At 53.7% G+C, this 18,424-nt stretch overlaps 1 protein-coding gene across 5 annotated transcripts in view; it reads left to right on the forward strand.

The window, feature by feature from the left end:
- The first annotated feature begins 662 nt into the window (after nucleotides 1-662).
- The window catches only part of SLC43A2 (solute carrier family 43 member 2), a 38,960-nt gene continuing 21,198 nt past the window's right edge, over nucleotides 663-18,424 (forward strand). For 3 of the 5 annotated variants that reach the window (XM_044921898.1, XM_044921897.1, XM_021704558.1), the window contains exons 1-5: nucleotides 671-688; nucleotides 1,550-1,760; nucleotides 10,165-10,378; nucleotides 11,532-11,587; nucleotides 12,654-12,730. In XM_044921898.1, the coding sequence (XP_044777833.1) occupies nucleotides 1,601-1,760; nucleotides 10,165-10,378; nucleotides 11,532-11,587; nucleotides 12,654-12,730 (507 nt within the window). In that variant the 5' untranslated portion in view covers nucleotides 671-688; nucleotides 1,550-1,600. Of the gene's footprint in view, nucleotides 700-1,090; nucleotides 1,164-1,549; nucleotides 1,761-10,164; nucleotides 10,379-11,531; nucleotides 11,588-12,653; nucleotides 12,731-18,424 lie in introns of those variants that run through there. The other 2 variants (XM_021704559.1, XM_021704560.1) reach the window with 2 other exon arrangements.

Here is an 18,424-nt window from a genome sequence, read left to right on the forward strand (position 1 = left end):
AGCAGGGAAGAGGCACACCACGCCTGGAGAGCGTCCGGGGATCCGGGATGTGCAGACAGCGCCTGGATGGAGGACACTGGGGGCAGGTGAGCGAGGAATCAGAACACAAAGCCCGAGGCAGCCGGGGATGGCAGCGTTGCGTGGGAGAAGCAACCGAGGCGGCGGGAGCGGAACGACCCACACGCAGCCAGAGCATCGGGACGTGGTGCCCAGATCAGAGGGGAAGCTGGGGACTACTTAAGCGGGCCGGAGGAGAATGGAGCACAAGAGCCCAGCTGGGTGTCAGAAGGAGACAGGCACGCAGTCCGGAGGGTACCGGAACATCGACCGGAGGAACTTGACCCAGGTGGGGCTTCTGAGTAAGGCTCTGGAGAGACGTTGGGGCAATGCCCCCGGGGATTCCCAGCCCGGCTGTGACTCCAGCTGAAGGCGGGAGAGGAGAGGCACGACGCGCCGCTGCCCCTGCCCCCCCACCCCCCTCGCCCCAGCTCTCTTGTTTGTCTCCAAGTCCGGCCGGAACCGGCTTCTGCTCGCCGCCGGGCGGGCGGGCGGCTGCTGATTGGTCAATGCCTGTTTCCAGCCCTCACTCAGCCAATCAGCGCGCGTCAGTGTTTTCATCTCGGGTTGGAATAAAAGCGCTGGAATAAAAGGAGGCAGAAAAGGCGCCGGCCGGGCCCGATACACGCTGGTAGGAGCCGGGTGAGCTGGATCTTGGGGACCTGGGTCCTGGGCAAAGGTGCTAGGGGGACAGAAGGCGCACGAATAGGGGCATAGAGAGAAGACGTGTGACCGATGAGCCGCCAGGAAAGAGATGACGAACAGAAGAGACTGCTAGGAGATGGAGGGACGGGGGTCCGCTTCCATGGGAACAGACTAAATGCCGAGAAAACAGCCCGGGAGGGGGGTCGCGCAGGTGGCTCGCGCCGCCGGTTTGAACCGGCTTCGCCTCTCCGTGCGGGGTTCGCGTGGCCGCAGCGCCTAGCGACCTAGACGGCGGCCAATGGCGCCGCAGTTTCTAGCCGTCAGGCCAATGAGCGGGCCGGGGGCGGGCCGTTCTGGACGCCGTGCGCTGATCTTGTGGTTGAAGGAACCAGCTCTGAGGAAGGGTCTGGAGTGCGGGCGGGAGGGCGCCTGTCAGGGTCCCAGGGAGTGGCAGCCCCCAGGTATGGCCCTGCCCAGGTATCCGGACCTAAGGTGCCTCTCCTGCCAGTCTCCAAGCTATGTCAAAGCTGCGGAGAGCCAGGTTTAATTCCACGTCCCTGAGCCTGCCTTAGTCCCTCCTGTCTCCATGCCTCGGGTTACCTCGGAACCAGCCGAGGGAGAGGTCTCCCTGCCGGGCCGGGGCCGCTGTCCCGTAGCTGAGGGCAGACGCGCGAGCCTGCCGCGGACAGGCGGGCCCAGGACCCGGGCCGGGCTGGGGCTTCCTTCGCCGCGCGCACCTACCGCCTGGGCCGCGGAGGGGTGACAAGCGCCGCGCGCTGCGGCAGCGGCCCGGGTTGGCCGCACGGGCTGGGCAGGGCCGGGCGCTGACGCCGAGGTCTGTGTGCAGGTGGCTGCCGAGCCCGGAGCCGAAGCCGGAGCCGGGCCTCCGCGCCGCGCCATGGCGCCCACCCTGGCCACTGCCCATCGGCGCCGCTGGTGGATGGCCTGCACAGCCGTGTTGGAAAACCTCCTCTTCTCGGCAGTCCTCCTGGGCTGGGGCTCGCTGCTCATCATGCTCAAGTCGGAGGGCTTTTACTCGTACCTGTGTACTGAGCCAGGTGAGACGGGCGGCTCGGGCTCGGGCTCGGGGTGGTTCCCGGAGTGGGAGCTTTGGGAGAGGGCGAGACAGCCCTGAAAACCCGGCCAGCGATCCCCCCTCGCTGCGCAGCACCTCCCCTTGAGCAGAAGCCCCATTTGATCCTCAGCCAGCTCTGCCGGGTACGTGTCATTGCCTCTGTTTTGTGGATGAAGAAACTGAGGCGCAGACCGATCTTCTGGCTTGCCCAAGGCCACACAGCTGACTGCGGTAGAGCCAGAATCCCCCAAGTCCAGGGTGTTCTTCCCGCCGCCTAAGGAACATTGCAGGACTCCTCTCCTTCCAGTGCGTAGCACATCACTTGTCTTACACTAAATATGTGGCTCCCTGACTGTGAGAAAGAGGAACTCCTGACTCAGTGGCTGGGGTGCAGAAAGAGAGAGGAAGTGGCTTGGCCTCCACCCCACTGAAGATTCATCTGGAATCTAGATGTGTTTTAGTCAGGCCATTATGGAGTCTCTTAAGGGCATGTCAGCTACAATTTCTTGTCTATTTTTGCTGCTTTATGATTTTCCAAAGGACATTTCCTCCCACAGACTGTGAGAACATCCCAGTGGCCTTCTATCTGCACGCCATCGTGGAGGGAGGCAAGGCGGGTATTTAGGGAAATAACACTGGTTCTGTCCTCTGTCTTTGCCACACCATTGGTGTTGCTGAATACAGGCTGAGGATGCTTGTTTATAAGGAATCTAATCCCCACTCCTACCTTCACACCCCCCTGACCCCGTCCGAGGATCCTAATTGCTGTAGATCAGTAGATTCAGCCAAACAGTGGGACCCAAGTGGCTCCCCACCTCTACCCTCCTACCCCCTTCCTAGGTAACCTTGATAAGAAATGTTTCCTTCTGCCCTCTGCTGTCCCCAGCAGTGGCTACCTAATAGTTGAACTCTGTAATGTCTCTTCCCAGTGCCTTTGTCAGCCAGCCCCTGCGTGAGTCCCCTTAGAGGGAGATATCCCAAGTTTGACCCTCTGAATCACACCACTGGCATGCCTTTTCCTCTTAGCATTCTAAACTGGGGGGAAGAGAAAGCATTGGACCAGCTCATGCTGCCTGTAACCCCATGTAGAGTCCTTGTTTCCCGTTCCTGATAGTCCCAGGAGATTTCTGAGTGTTTCAGTCTCTAGGGAAGCTTTGCTGGACAGGTTAAGGGCAGGAGAAACGGAGGGGATGCAGAGGTCACCTGGGAGAGGGCAGAGAGTATATCATTTATAACCTTTAGCCTTTAGCTACTCAGAAATATTTCCTAATAGCCTAAGGGTTCTTGGCAGACCTTTCCGCACATCAGCAAGAAATCTTGGGAGATGGGAGAGTCACTCAGACCTTGTTCCTTGAACAAGCTTTCTGCTTTGCCCAGGAGATGTTAGCAGATTAATGACTCTCTGGAAGGAGCAGTTCGGAGTGTTTGGCTCCTCCTCTCCCTCCCTCTCTCCTCTGTTTTAGATCATGACCCTTCCTGCCTCCCTCTTTGATGGATTCATTCAGGCTGCACCGAGGGTTTTAAAAACAGAGAGAAACAGCATCATCCCCAGATGAAACTTTCAGCGTCTCGTCCAGACTGAGGGACTGTTGTGGTTGATTTGGGGGGTGGGGAGGGACCTACTGTACAAGGTCAGATTCTAGGTTTTTTTCCTGAGATTGTCCACTGATTTAATTTATTTTATGGTCTTGGCAGCACCGGGGCTGGTCACTTCATTCCTGCCTCAGCCTTGGCTTCTTCTGCCGTCTAAAGGGGGAGGAGTTGCTGAGATTGTGGCGACACAGTGCTGAGCTGGTGCTGAAGCCCGTGAGAAGCTTGACCCGTCCCTCCTATAAACCAAAGTGAAGGTGAAGGGTCAGGGTGGAGGTTGAACATCAACTTCTTATCCCGTGCCTTTGCCCCTGCCTTTGATTTTGTTTTTTCTGACTACCTGGCAAACCTGCTGACCCAGCATCCTGGATGGACAGCCCTGCTGATTCCACATAGCTTATCTCTCTGGCCTCCTTGCTCCTTGCTTCTTGGAGTCCAAGTAGCCTGTTGCCTTTTGGAGCCAGGAGTCTCCTCCATGCCTTGCCTCACTGGGAGTGCTTGGAGGATTTAGGGTCAAGGTTTCTGCTCAGGTCTAATATTTTCAAGCTTGGTGGATGGCTGACTGGCAGAGAAGCAGTTGGGCCGTTTATGGAATTTATCATATTAGACTTGTGAAAAGCTGACTGGTTTGCAGCTGCTTGAGATGCAAATTCGTCAGCTTTTTGTTGCTTGTAGGACCTTTGCTTTGAGTTGTTCTCTCAAGAAAATTTGCCTAAGCCTGTTGAAAGGTTCTCAGAACTCATTCTTGGGACTCCAGCCAGAATCTGGCCCTGGACACGGTGTTGGGTTCCAGCGTGGTGAGGTGGGAGAAGGAAAGAACCTGTTTCTCTGCTGCCTCTCAGCTCTTTCTGCCTGGCCCACCACATGAGATTGATAAGGACCCGTGCCCCGCATTTGGGCTCTGCCTCCCCAGCCCCCCCTGGTGTGGATAGGAGGCTGACTGGCTTCCCAGCCTAGGAAGTACGGGGCTTTCCCAGAACTGTGTCCTTTTGGCCTCTGGATGACCGCCATACCTACCCACTCTTGACCTCTTTCTTCATTTTCTCTGTCATCTGATGGCCTGCTTGGACAAGGTCAGGTCAGGGGGCTGTTAATCTCCTCTTCATCTAACCTACATGTCTAGTAAGCATTTATTGAGGTATTGTGCTCGGGGTGCAGTCCTGGCCCTCAGGGAGTCTGTAGTCCACCAGCATCAAACACACAGACCATATACTTCCCAAGTGGTGGTCCGGACTCCAGCGAGAGCAGTGGGGATCTGGTTCAACTTGGGTGGGAGGGCCTCTCTGATGTTTAGGCAGAAGCGTGGAGGGCAAGAGAGGTGAGTCGGGAGAGGAGGGGGCAAGAAGAGGTGGGAGGGGGCCAGGGCCCACAGGGCCTAGGAGGCCCCTTGGGGAAGTTGGATTTTATTCTCAAGGCAGGAAGAAGTGACAGAAGCAGAGGAGGGTGACGATCAGATTCACCTATTAGACTCTTAGGAGTTGTTGAGGTCTTGCCACACACTGGGCATGGGGTGCGGGTGGGAGTCGTGGCCTCTGCCTGAGGAAGTCACAGTCCGGCTCATCCGTGGACACCAAGGCTGACCTGAGTGCTCTGCTCTTGACCACTGCAGTCTCTCTGCGTGTGCTGGCAGGCGAGCCTTACCCCTCACGAAACACTGCAGGAAGCTGGTCCCCTGGGCCCCGAGGGGGCAGAGGGCTGTGGTCAGGCAGGGAAGCAGAGCTAGGCCTGGTCCCCCGCACATGGGCCGAGGCTGCAGATGTGGACAGGAGACATTCCCTGCTGCTTGGAGGCCCTCTTTTTTTTAAGATTTTGTTTATTTATTCGACAGAGAGACACAGTGAGAGAGGGAATACAAGCAGGGGGAGTGGGAGAGGGAGAAGCAGACTTCCCGCGGAGCAGGGAGCCCGATGTGGGGCTCGATCCCAGCACTCTGGGATCATGACCTGAGCTGAAGGCGGTTGCTTAACCGACTGAGCCACCCAGGCGCCCTGGAGGCCCTCTTTTAATGGTCTCCTCTTCATGCAAAGGCTGCTGGCTTTTGAGAGCTTTTGAAAACCCACCCTTTTACTTGTATTGCTGTGAATGTGACTGTTTCCACTAGCCCTACTCCCCCCCCCCCCCCCCGGGTTTTTTTTGGATTTAAAAAAAAAAAAAAAACAACATTCTGTAGCAATGGGGTAAGAAGGTCTGAAGGCTGGTGCCCACAGCCTCGCAACATGTCAGAGAAAGGAGCTGGCGCCCTCAGCCTTTCCTACCAACCCTGCCTTTCTTCTTCCCATTTCATGACCCACTTTCCCTCTCCCACATCCGCTGGCCCCACCTGCCTTCGTGGTGTTGCATTAAGGTTCTGTCCAGCTTGGGTTGACTTTCAGGGAGGATCTTGGGGGCAGTCCCATTCACACTGGGGGTCATTAAGGGCCACCTGGTGCTGTCCCTGACATGGTGACAGCCTTGTGTGTCTCCGTTCCTTCTGCATATTCTCTCTGAAAGCCTCTAACCCAGGTAGTCCAGCATCAGCACAGCCTAACGGTTAAAAGCAGGAACTTTGAAGCCCAGCAGCCTGGATTCAAGTCCGGCTTCTCCATGATGTGCTATCTATGAGACATCGGGCAAGCGACGTGGCCGCTCCAAAGCTCTTGGTGTGCTGGTGTGGAGTGTGGGTGGGGGTGAGAGAGCACTAAGTGACACGGAACGAATACCACTGAATAAGTGGCCGACACACAGAGGCAGTGTGTGGCCACAGCTCGGGGCTAGGCTCCGGCCTACCCAGGATGGCCCGCTGACTGTCTGTGTCCTGCCTTTTGTTTGCTCTGCTTCTGAGGCTGACCTCTCACCTACATCCCCCTGTTGGACCGAGATACTGCTTCCTGTTGCCGGATAGACTAAGGATTTGGGAACGAGACAGGAGATCCTGGGGCAGGGACCATTGGCAGGGAGGTCCAGGGGCCTGCATCCTGGGTGGGTGGGTGGGTGGGGCTCAGTAAGCAGTCAGAGAAGGGGGCTGCTCAGGAGTTTGGAGGAGCCTCCAGCCCAGTGCCCCTTTCTCCTTTAAGCATATGCAGCCGGTTGTTCAGCTCCCCATTCCCTTTGTTTCTCTGGGGTGGGAGGAAACTCCTCTTTGACCCAGGGATGCCAGGGGAGCCCGAGTGGGGTCATAGGACCCCCTTTTGTCCCCTACTTTCACTGTACAGATTGTGTGTGAGTCTTCTGCGAGGAGGCCTGAACAGTGCAGGCATTGTTCTCTCTTCTCGGCCCCTCAGCAGCCTCACAGCAATTCGGCACACTCTGGCCACACCAATTCCTTGCCTGTCCTCTTGGTTCACCTTCCCAGCCGGGCTGGGCCAGGCCACTCTGGCCACCCACGGAGAGGCATCTGTTTGATAAACAGGTGCAGGTGAGGTGCAGAACAGGCTGGGCTGGGGCAGGCCTGTGCTCTAGGCTGGGAGCAGAGGGGCACCCTGGGGCTTGACACTTCTTTGGTGCTTATTTGTTTGTGTCTCTCCTGGCCCACAGTGGCCCAGGTGGGAGCAGAGAGGGAGGAGCAGCCTGGGTGTGGCTGTGTTTGGGCATCTGCCGGATCTGTGATTATTCATGTGGGCTGTTTACTGCCAACAAAGCTGGGCTCATCAAAGATTTAGTCTCCTCTAGGAGCAAGGGACTCTCTTGCATTGCTTCATGGGCAGACAAGAGAGGCCACTGAGACTCCCTACCCCAGGCTTATCTGTTGCTGGACATCACTGCCTAGAGGCAGGCGTGCAGGGGTCAGGCAGTCCAGTTGGCAGGGATTTTAAAGAGAGAAAGCTGGAGATGCCTGGGTGGCTCAGTCGGTTGAACGTCTGTCTTCATTCGACTCAGGTCATGAACCTAGGGTCCTGGGATCATGACCCGAGCCGAAGACAGACGCTTAACCGACTGAGCCGCACAGGCTCCCCTAAATAAAATCTTCAAAAAAGAGAGAGAGAGAGAACTGGTGGCCCAAAGTGTATATAAGTCCCTGTTCCTATGTGTAGTGGCTCCAGGATGAAAGATGGGGGACAGGGCGCCCGGGTGGCTAAGTCGGTTGAGCATCTGCCTTCGGCTCGGGTCATGATCCCAGGGTCCTGGGATAGAGCCCCACATGGGGCTCCCTGCTCCGCGGGAAGCCTGCTTCTCCCTCTCCCCTCCCCCTGCTTGTGTTCCCTCTCTCACTCTGTCTCTCTCTGTCAAATAAATAAATAAAATCTTAAAAAAGAAGACGGGGGACAGATACCCTTTCCTCCATTCCTGCCTCTCCTCATGAGTGCCCTCGTCTAGTTATCTCTAAACAGTTCAAGATGTTTCCACCACTATCCCCAGTTATGGCAAGTCAGAGGGACTGCCTTGAGTACATTGCCTTGGGATTTATCTTCTCTCTTGTGGCGAGTACAGTCTTGGATTTAGGGGTCCAGCTCTGGGGAAACCAGGGGCGGGCACCCTGGGGCCTCTACTCAGAAACAGTGCTGCCTGGCTCCATCTGTTTGTTACCTGCCCTGCTCTGGCTCCCCACTTGCAGCCGCAGACCCCAGAACGCCCCAAGCCCTGAGTCCTTTTGTGTTCTTTAGTGCAGTCACAGGCTCCAGACCCTGTGTGGCCACAGTCAGGGTTCACAAGCCAATGATCCTGGACCCCAAGGTGCCTTTTCCAGCCTTCCACTCTGACACCTGCTCTGCTTTGCTCGTATCTGCACACCAACCTGGAAACGGCCGTTGTGGTGTGGAGACCCTGTCTTCCCACTTCACGTCCAGTTCCTGTTGCTGCTGGCCGCCAGCCGTCACCTGAAACCAGAGCCAGCTTGAGGGGCGGCTCCGCCTTTGCAGAAGCTACCCCGCCGGGGATGAGCAGCGTGTGTGGGGGTTCTGACCGGGGTGCTCATGGACTCAGATGGTCCCGTTGGTCATGTGTTCTGGCTGTCAGCAGAGTGGGGCCTCTTTTAGGAAACAAAGTGGCAGGGATTGGGGGTGGGGAGAGAATCTGGCTTGTGGCTCGTTAGGTTTTGTTTCTGTGGTTTCGGGAGGTTGACCTTGTGCCTTTTATCTCCTTAAATCCCCTCTATCTTCACCTTGGTTCCATACATCCTATTTCCTTTCTTTTCTCTGCATCCTTTTGGCCATCATGATCTGATTCCATGACTTCATCGTTTTCATTCATTCAGTAAACACCTGCTGTACACCAGGACCTGGGCGAGGGGCTGGGGACATGGGCCCCCAGCCCAGTGGGAGACGAGACACAAAGTCCTGCTGCACACACAGGGTTGTGGAACCCTGCCCCCAGTTCCTTTGTCCAGCTCTGCCGCCAGCCAGTTACACCATCCCAAGCCTCCCATAATAGTGATGATAATAATAGCAATGTGTAGCTGTTGTTTATTGAGCACTTTCTATGTCCATGTGAGCTCTAGAATGTTGTCCGGATTTCCTCATGTATCTTCCACCTGACTCTAGGAGGTAGATACAACTATTATATTGTGCCATTTTACAGATAAAGAAACCGAGATAGAGTGAGAGTAAGTCCTTTTTCCAAGGTTATACAAGTAGGAAGTAGAGGAACCAAAATTGAAACCCAGAGGCCAGGTTCTGGCACCTCACCCTCAGTCGATGTGCCCCCAGCAGGGCTTGTTAGTTAGAGGTTGGCATATAACATGATTCACCCTCAGTGCATCTTTTTCCATGACCTTGGGGCAGCCCTGGGAGGCCTGGGCAGGCCTTTGCAGACCTCAGCTTTACAGCCCTGGCGCCAGAGGGCCGCAATCGGGAGGCGGGCAGTTATCGGGAGAAAGGTGTTTCCTTGACTCTCCCAGTGTGACCTCGCATCTAATCAGAGGCTGCTGGTCTCTGGCAGGATTAGTCAGCATCTCTAACTAGCAGTGCGGGGAGAAGGAGAGGCTTCCTCTGCCGCCTTCCGGCCTGGGCTCCACCCTCCCGCCCGCGGCTGCTGCAGCACTTCGTCCCCCCTATTTCTCGTTGTCTCGGTGCTGGGTGGACTTTGGAGGGGCGATTAGAGCCGAGATTGCAGGCAGCACACGTGTGGCCACAGGGGACAGCAACACTTGACCCCAGCAGGGAAAGTAAGAAAGGTGGACCTCAACAAGTGAAAGCTAATGACTTGGGACTGTCTTATAAAAACTTCTCCAAGGGGTTCAGTGGCACAGCGTCTGGGGTGCTTGATGCTGTGAAAATACCAGGGGGAGGTAGCAGATGGCTTATATGCTTGAGAAGTTTCCAGTACCTAGTAGGGCAGGAGGCCCTCTCACTCTTCCCCTTGGTTGACCGAGGAGGACCCGGGCACTGCAGGGACACCGGCAGCTTGTCCCTCCCGGGTGGTCTAGGATCGAGCCCTGACAGACTGGCTGCTGTCTGTTTCCACGGACAGAGCTGCTGAGAAGGTTTGGGCTGGCCTGTGGCCCCACAGCCTAGGCTGGGTCCTGAGGCCTACGCTTCTCCGGTGTAGGTTGCTCTAGAACGGGAATCCCAACCCGGGGCTCAGGCGTGCTTCAAGGGACACAGGAGACCCCTGAAACCGTGGGCAAGCCTTTGTGTGCGTTTTCTGAGGAGGAGGAGCATAGCTTCCTTTATTGGATTCTCCAGAGGGTTTGCGACCTCCACAAAAGATAAAAGCCTCTGCATTATCGCTCCAAGGGGCCAAGTGGACAGCCGAGCCCGCTTGCAGTAGCCAGAGCCAGCCCTGCCATTTCCAGTGGGGTCTGAATGTGCATCTGCCCCTCTGATCTTTGGGAATCCCTGCCTCCACCCTGTGATCAAGTTTCCCTCCCTGTTCACACACAGAGATTGTCACCAACGGCACAGTGGGGGGCACAGCGGAGCCGCAGCAGGAGCACGAGGAGATAAGCTGGATGAATGGTTGGCTCACCTGCAAGGCCCAGGATGAGATGCTAAACTTGGCCTTCACCGTAGGCTCCTTCCTGCTCAGTGCCATCACCCTGCCTCTGGGCATCGTCATGGACAAATATGGCCCAAGGAAGCTCAGGCTACTGGGCAGGTCAGTGCAGGGGTTGGGGGTGGGCAGGTGGCACCCCTGGGCTGAGATCCCCAGTCGGGAATCCTGGTTCCTGCGATCAGGTGCACTGTGGAGCTCCCTAAATGCTCAGAACCCAGAGCGGGCTTCCTGTCCATTCTGCCACCAGCTTAGTAGGACTGGGACCCCTGCCGTGTGCCAGTGCTGTATAAAACAGGCTCAGGGCCCCAGGCCCGCCTGGGCAGGCTTGCAGCTGCTTGCCGTTAAGAACACTGGTTTCCACAGTCTTTTTGACCTTATACCTCCCTCGGAAAAAAAGGTTTTGAACACGTACCTCCATTATAAGCATGGAATTATCAGTCACATACACATATGCCATTCTTAATGTTCTATGTGCTTTATGACGCATGTACAAAAATAAGGTCAGTTAAAGTGGCTAAGATTAAAAATGATAAAATAGAAGTGCTGCTGCTTCTGCTACTCACAGCACTCCAGTGAATCATCCTGCGCACCTCCCGAGGTACGTGTCCCTGGTCTATAAAGCTCCAGTCTGCCACACTCGGAGTCCGTCCACCAGGCAGCTGGTCCTCTCAGGCCACGGTCCTCCCCAAACCAGTCCCCCTGGGAATGATCATCCGCAGGGCAGTGGTTTGCCATGGGTGAGACCTGTGACCGTGAAGGGAGCGGGTGGAGGAGGAGTCTCATTCATTCTTTGGAGCTTAAGAGGCCTTTGTCCTCAGGATGGAGCTAAGCAGAGAGGATTCCAAAGCTGCCACTCATCTCCCTCGTGCCCAGTGGGGTTCTGTCACTCGCCCGGCAGAGAGGGCGTAGGAACCTGGGGAAAGGATCGTGCCCTCTCGCTTCAGAGCCGTGGCCTCTCCAGTCTGAGGATAGGAGGAGACGGTGCAGTGTGGTGTTTACCAGATCTGCCTTTGGGCCTTGAATTCTAGCTTAGACACCTGCTAGCTAGGAGACTTTTGAGAGTGTGTCTTTTTTTTCTTTGTTTTTTTTACTTTCATCATCAATAAAACGGAGCCAATTATACTCCTTAGAATTGTTAAATGAGAGAATGTATGTGAATTTTCTGAAGGCCTCTGACCGATAGTAAATACTTCCAAAGAATACTGTTAACCAGAACAATAATACTAAATAATGTACTATTTCTGCTTGTTTTTAGTGCCTGCTTTGCTGTCTCCTGCTTGCTGATTGCATATGGAGCGAGTAACCCAAACTGTGAGTATGCTTTTCCTCTACCTTTTTGTTAGGGGCTGGGGAGAGAGTGCCCAGAGGTGCTCCCAGGCCCACCTGCTCTAGAAAGCCGTGCCAGGCCTGGTGCTCACTGCTCAAGTTAGAGGGCATGCCTGTTAGCCTTCACCCAGTTACTTGTCTTAAATGGGTGGCTTGGTAAGCCAGCAGTCACTCCAGACTGACGTCTGAGAGAAGCTCCTCGGGTGTATGGTAGTCCCATCCCAGCACCAAGCCAGGCCGGTCCCCAATGGCCAAGCTGATGGCTAAGCTGAGATGAGTTCTAAGAACCAGGCCAGCTGAGGGGTCTGTGCGTAAGTTGGGAGCTGAGTCCCCTGAGGCAGCCCAGGCCAGCACTGTAAAGATGGCTTAGAAGCTGGAGCGCCTGGCTGGTGCAGTTGGAAGAGCATGCTGGGCGTGGAGCCTACTTTAAAAAAAAAAGTGGGGGAGCGCCTGGGTGGTTCAGTCGTTAAGCGTCTGCCTTTGGCTCGGGTTGTGATCCTGGGATCAAGCCCTGCATCGGGCTCCCTGCTCAGCGGGGAGCCGGCTTCTCCCTCTCCCTCTGCCTGCTGCTTCGCCTGCTTGTGCGCGTGCTCTCTCTCTCTGTGTCAAATAAATAAATAAAATCTTTAAAAAAATTAAAAAAAAAAAAAAAAGGCTTAGAATCCAACTGGTATCCAAGCCTGTTCAGTGGAGCTGTTGCTTCAAGGACTTTCAGAACAAACACCAAAATCTTAGCTGGGCTCACCCACTAATTTTTGAGCACCTGTATTTTTGGTTTCAGTGAAGCAGCTTCTTTAGGCCTCTGGCGTGCTGCTAAGGTTAGTGGACAAAGAGGGGTGGGGATACACCGTTTGCAGGAGCCCAAGCTCTGTAAAATAGGCTAGAGGGGCTTGGTGAGGAAGAGGCTGTTGCAGCTCCCCAGGTGTCCGTCACTAACCCCAGATGGCTTGTCATCCATTCCGCTTGCTCCCTGCGAGGCACTGGGCCAGGCCCTCGCCTCCCTGAAGCTCAGCTGTGGTTCCCCGATTATGAGCTCTCTGTTTCCTTACAGCTCTCTCTGTGCTCATCTTCGTTTCCCTGGCTCTGAATGGCTTTGGTGGGATGTGCATGACTTTCACCTCATTAACAGTAAGTATTGATTTTTTAAAGATCTCTCGTTCAGTCATCACTCTGTGAGTTTGAGGCAGCTTTTGTTGGCTTCAGTTTCCTTGCCTTCCATCTGCCTACCTATGCCTGGACCTCCTAAGCAGGAGAGGGCTGCTGGGGATGAAGTGGCCTGGAAGCAAAGCCAGTCATGGCCTCCTGGGCTGGGGAGGTCCTGTAGGTAGGTCTGAAGGCAGCCAAGCATGGCTCTCAGAGCAGGCCTATCCCTTGCCTGCTGACCTTGCCTTAGGTGCTGAGGAAGCCAGCTCACTACCTGTGTGCCCAGAGAAGACAGGAGCCGAGAGAAAAAGGCTGCCACCCACGTTCTTTTCTCTCATTTTCCACGGCAGCTCTGGCTAACAGTGCAACCTAAAAACAACCCTCCCTTGGAATCTCCCCACCCCGAACTGTTGCCTTTGTCCAGAATGGAATGAAAAACTCAGGGGCATACATGGCTGCCTCTCTTCTTGGTTTTCTAAATGCCAGCATACAGAGAGCCACCCTGGGGTGGGAGATGTTTTCTTGGGATGCTTGAGTGCCCCCTTATCTATAGCAGCAGAATACCACAGAACGTGCTTCTTTGTGAGGTGAGAGAGGTTGTTGGAAGAAAGGAAGTCAAAGAAGGCCAAAAATGTCTCCCCTAGGAGGAAGAAGGGAACTCTCTGCAGGCTGGCCCTTCAGAACTGGCCAGTGGGAAAGAAGTGAGAATACTTCTTCAGAGAGATTTCTGTCTGGCTTGCCTCAGTTTCCCTGTGAGAAGGTTTTTATGACACAGTACCCGCCATCGCCATTTGCAGGGCGCTCCGGTCTCTTCCACTAATGAGTCAGGAGTCCTGCTGTTGAGGGGCTCTTGCTTGGCTTTGAGGGAGCCCTGGGGCTGCTGGTCTTCTCGGAAGGAGCTTGAAGAGGTGCTGGCGTCTGCGTGACCCCCTGCCTGCAGGCTAGGAGCCTGCGGCCAGGGCCAGTGCCTCTTCTTTTCCCCCCTTCCTATGCTTTGCCTTGTTAACTTTGTCCCGGTGGGAAGGGGTGACTGTCTGGTGGAAGCCCATGGAAATGGAGAGTTCAGAGAAGTCTGTGTTAGGGGAGAAAGGCACAGCCGGGGCTGTGTATGTGGTATGCTTGGGCTGTAGGTGACACGCAGGTATGGGTGACAACGGGTGTGACTGACACGCACAAATCTGGGAACTCTGGCTGCCTTGTCCTCTGTGATTTGAGGAAGATTGACTTGGTACTCTTTTGTGCATTTTTGCTTCTGTTTTTTTAACCAGGTAGATTTCTTTTTTATATTTATTTTTATTTTTATGTTTTTTTAAAGATTTTATTTATTTATTTGACAGAGAGAGACATAGCGAGAGAGGGAACACAAGCAGGGGGAGTGGGAGAGGGAGAAGCAGGCTTCTCGCGGAGCAGGGAGCCTGATGTGGGGCTTGACCCCAGGACCCTGAGATCGTGACCTGAGCCGAAGGTAGACGCTTAACCCACTGAGCCACCCAGGCGCCCCTAGATTTCTTTTTTAAACAGCTGTATCCCCCCCCCCCCAAATTCCCAGGGGAAAACAGATGTCGAAACTTTAAGAAATATTTTAGAACTATCCAAAGTACTAAGTTGTGTAAATTTTGTGAAACAAAAGTCATGGTTCTGTTTGTTCTTTGACAGCGTGAAAATGCTTTCATCAAAATGAAAATTAAAAACCTGGCATCATCCCCATTATTTTAGTCATGCTGTGCCTATGTTGTGGTAGTTCTGAATTTTGGGATAAAAAAGAGATGGGTCTTGAATGTCAGGAGTTTATGCTCTGAGATGCAGAAGGATGCTTTATTGTAATAAAGCACAAGACAAATGGGTAAAAACCACCACACCATGAACCACCTTAAAGAAAGCCTTTGGGTGTGGGGGGCACCTGGGTGGCTCAGTCTGTTGAGCGTCCAACTCTTGATTTTGGCTCAGGTCATGATCTCACGGTCCTGGGATCCTGGGATCGAGCCCCATGTCGGGGCTCCACACTCAGCCTAGAGTCTGTCTGTCTTCCTCTCTCTCTGCCCCTCCCCCCGCTCGCTTGTGACTCTTGATCTCCTGGTTGAGTTCAAGCCCCACGTTGGGTATAGAGACTACTTTTAAAAAAAAAAGAGAGAGAAAAGAAAGAAAGCCTTTAAAATGAGCTTATAGTTGTTATCAAGGAACATTTAGGGGAGGCTAGCAGGCCTATGAGGATTTGTTTTCTGGATTTTTTTTTATGATTATAAACAAAAATGTTTTTATTTTAAGAAGTCAATATTTTAGGAATATAAAGTATAGACTGTAAAATTCTATAAGCACACCTTCATCAGTTTAGAATATATCTCTTCAGTATTAAAAAAAATCTGCATATACCAATGTTATTCTTTTTTGAAAAAAGGCTGTTACAGCTTGCCTTTTTCACTTACTTCTTTCACATGTTTTTCTGCCGGTACTTAGAAATCTACCTTATTATTTTAAACTCTAGAGCTCTACCCCGTTATGAAACAGTTTTATGTTATTCTGTAATATAGATGTACCATAATTTATTTAACGAGTTTCCTCCTCATGGACACTTGGGTTGGTTTCCAGTCTTTCTGATTTATGATGATGCTAGAGGGAACACACCCCTGTATATACCTTTCTGTAAAATAAATTCTTGGAAGTGGGATTGCTGGCCTTCCCCATAGGTTCCATCCTGATACTATCGTACCAGCATGGATGAGAGTGGCCCTTTCTCCACACCCCTTCCCCAGACCCTGTTATTAGTCTTTTAAATATTACCCAATCTGGTGAAAATGATATACCATGATTTTTTAACATTTTTAAAAAAGATTTTATTTATTTATTTGACAGAGAGAGAGAGTGCAAGTAGGCAGAGAGGCAGGCAGAGGAAGAGGGAGAAGCAGACTCCCCGCAGAGCAGGGAGCCCGATGTGGGGCTCAATCCCAGGACCCTGAGATCATGACCTGAGCCGAAGGCAGACACTTAACTGACTGAGCCACCCAGGCATCCCTGTATACCATGATTTTAAGAAAATTTTTCTTTAATTGTTTGTGAGACAGAGCATCTTTCTACCTCTTTTTTGTGGTCATTTGTATTCTGTGACTTGTTTCTTTGTGCGATTTGTCAGTTTTTTCTCCAGGGTTGTTTATCTTTTTTTTTTTTTAAGTGTTTTATAAGAGCTCTTTCATATATGTAAAAAAGTTAACTCTCTTTCTGACTGAGCAAGGGATCTTACCCTAGGGTTTTTAGGCCTCTGGGTGATCATGACTAAGCTTAAGGAAGGCTGTACTTCCCTTGAGATTGTATGCAAGCAAACTGTGTGTGTGCAGGTGCATTTTTCTGCGCAAGTGTCTGTTGCTTTCATCAACCTCTAATAGGTCTGTGTGAAGGTCAAAAGTACTGCAGCAGGAGCATTCCTATTAGCTCCTCGCTGTCCCACTGGGAGTCAAAGGTACACAGGATACACAGTGACCAGGCAAGAAAACCATTTGATCGTTAGCCTCAAGGGTTGGGTTAGCAGAGATCTGTTTAAGGGAGGCTGGTGGCTTGTCTCCTAAGGTCTCCCTTCTTGGGTCTAGAGCAGGGGTTAGCAAACTGCTGCCCCCAGGCCAAAACCAGACCACTGGTAGGTGTGGGGCGACCCGAGCGGGTGGAGGCCAGGGGTGCTGGCAGTGGAAGAATTCACCCCAGGCAGCACGAAGGACACAGAAGTTTATTGAATACAAGGAAGCAGCTGGGCAGGACAGCGAGGGAGAGACTGTCTGCCAGGAGGCAGTGCTGGGGGGCTGTGGCTCGGGTGGGGAGTGAGGAGGTATGGGAATGTGTGGAATTTTCCATTTTTGGTACCGGTACGCGGTTGCAAGGGGCCCGTTGGTGAGCTAGGGCTCGTGGCTGTTGGGAGGCCGCTCGGCGGACGACTGTGTCTGCACTCAGCCCGGCGGTCACCGCCGATAGAGCCTGAGAGGTCTGTCCTCGCGGGTGATCCTTGCTCCCCGCACAGCCCTTCTACCCCACTCGGCTTCCAGGGCTCACACCTGCTGCCGCCGCAGTTGCGGGAAGATGCGGATTGTGAACAAAGTTTCGTTTTTTGTATTTTTTTGTCTTTTTCAAAGATTTTATCCATTTATTTGAGAAAGAGAGAGCACAAGCGGGGGGGGGGGGGCAAAGGCAGAGGGAGAAGCAGCCCCCCCGCCGAGCAGGGAGCCGGACGCAGGACTCGATCCCAGGATCCCGAGATCATGACCTGAGCCGGAAGCAGACGCTTCACCGCCTGAGCCCCCCGGCGCCCCAGTAACCAGAGTTCTACTGGAACACAGCTGTGCCTGCTGTTGACTGTTTGCCGCTGCCTTTGTGCTGTGGGGCAGAGTGAGGTGGCTGTGCAGACCGTACGGCCGGCAAGACCTAACATACACGCCATCTGACGCCTCACAGCCTTTGGTCTAGAGGCGCCAAGAAGCGGCTCAGTTACTGTTCCCTGACACCCACACCCTCACCCCCATCCTGCTGACCCCCCGTTCTGTGTACGTGGGCCAACTCCCTAAGCACTTTTTTTTTTAAAGATTTTATTTATTTATTTGAGAGAGAGAGAATGAGAGAGAGCACATGAGAGGGGGGAGGGTCAGAGGGAGAAGCAGACTCCCCGCCGAGCAGGGAGCCCGATGTGGGACTCGATTCCAGGACTCCAGGATCATGACCTGAGCCGAAGGCAGTCGCTCAACCAACTGAGCCACCCAGGCGCCCGCCTAAGCACTTTCTAAGTCATTTTCCCCCTCCGCCACTGCCCCTGGCCTGAGGGACCTCAGTGGGCGTTCTCCTGTCCAGTGCTGTCTCAGATGAGGGCTCGCATGGCTCTCTTTTCCAGAATAGACCCCAAAAGGGGAATGAGAAGCCGGAGCTCTTGGGCAACGTTTTAGGGCCGGCCGAGGCTTCTGCTGAGCAGAGCTGAAGAGCAGAACTTTAAAAAGCAGAACTGTCAGGATCGGCTCCCAAAGATGCCGAGCTAGCAGCACAATGGCACTTTCTGTTTGTGTCTCCCACCCATGCTCTAATTTGGGGGACAAAGGAGTCTTCAGGGTTGCCTTTAGGAGCCTCCTAAATCAAATCTCCTACAACTTCTTTGGGGCCTTGGATAATCACTCTGATAACCTGGGAATCTGGGGGAATGTGTTGCCATGGAAACCTTAATTTGGGGACTTTCTGAGGGTTTTTTTTTTTTTTTAAGATTTTATTTATTTGAGAGAGAGAGAATGAGAGAGAGCATGAGAAGGGGGAGGGTCAGAGGGAGAAGCAGACTCCCCGCGGAGCAGGGAGCCCGATGCAGGATTCGATCCCAGGACTCCGGGATCATGACCTGAGCCGAAGGTAGTCGCTTAAACGACTGAGCCACCCAGGTGCCCCCGACTTTCTGAGTTCTAAGGAGGTTTGTGTTGCATGGGCTGTGGTATAAATAAAAGTGACCAGGGGCTGTGAGCTGTCACCCCATTGGTGGAGAGGGGGCCTCAGGTTGGCAAAATGCCTTTTCCCCACAGCCCGGGGCGAGATGGCCAATAGAGCCTGAGAGGTCTGTACTTGTGGGTGATCCTTGCCCCTAGAATGGAGGCTCAGAGGGGCAAGACTGGATCCCATGCCTGGTGGGCTGCCTGACAGCCAGGTGGCTTTCCCCCAGGTCCCCCGCAGCAG

Source organism: Neomonachus schauinslandi, chromosome 15, assembly GCF_002201575.2.
Source record: "Neomonachus schauinslandi chromosome 15, ASM220157v2, whole genome shotgun sequence".
NCBI lineage: Eukaryota > Metazoa > Chordata > Mammalia > Carnivora > Phocidae > Neomonachus > Neomonachus schauinslandi.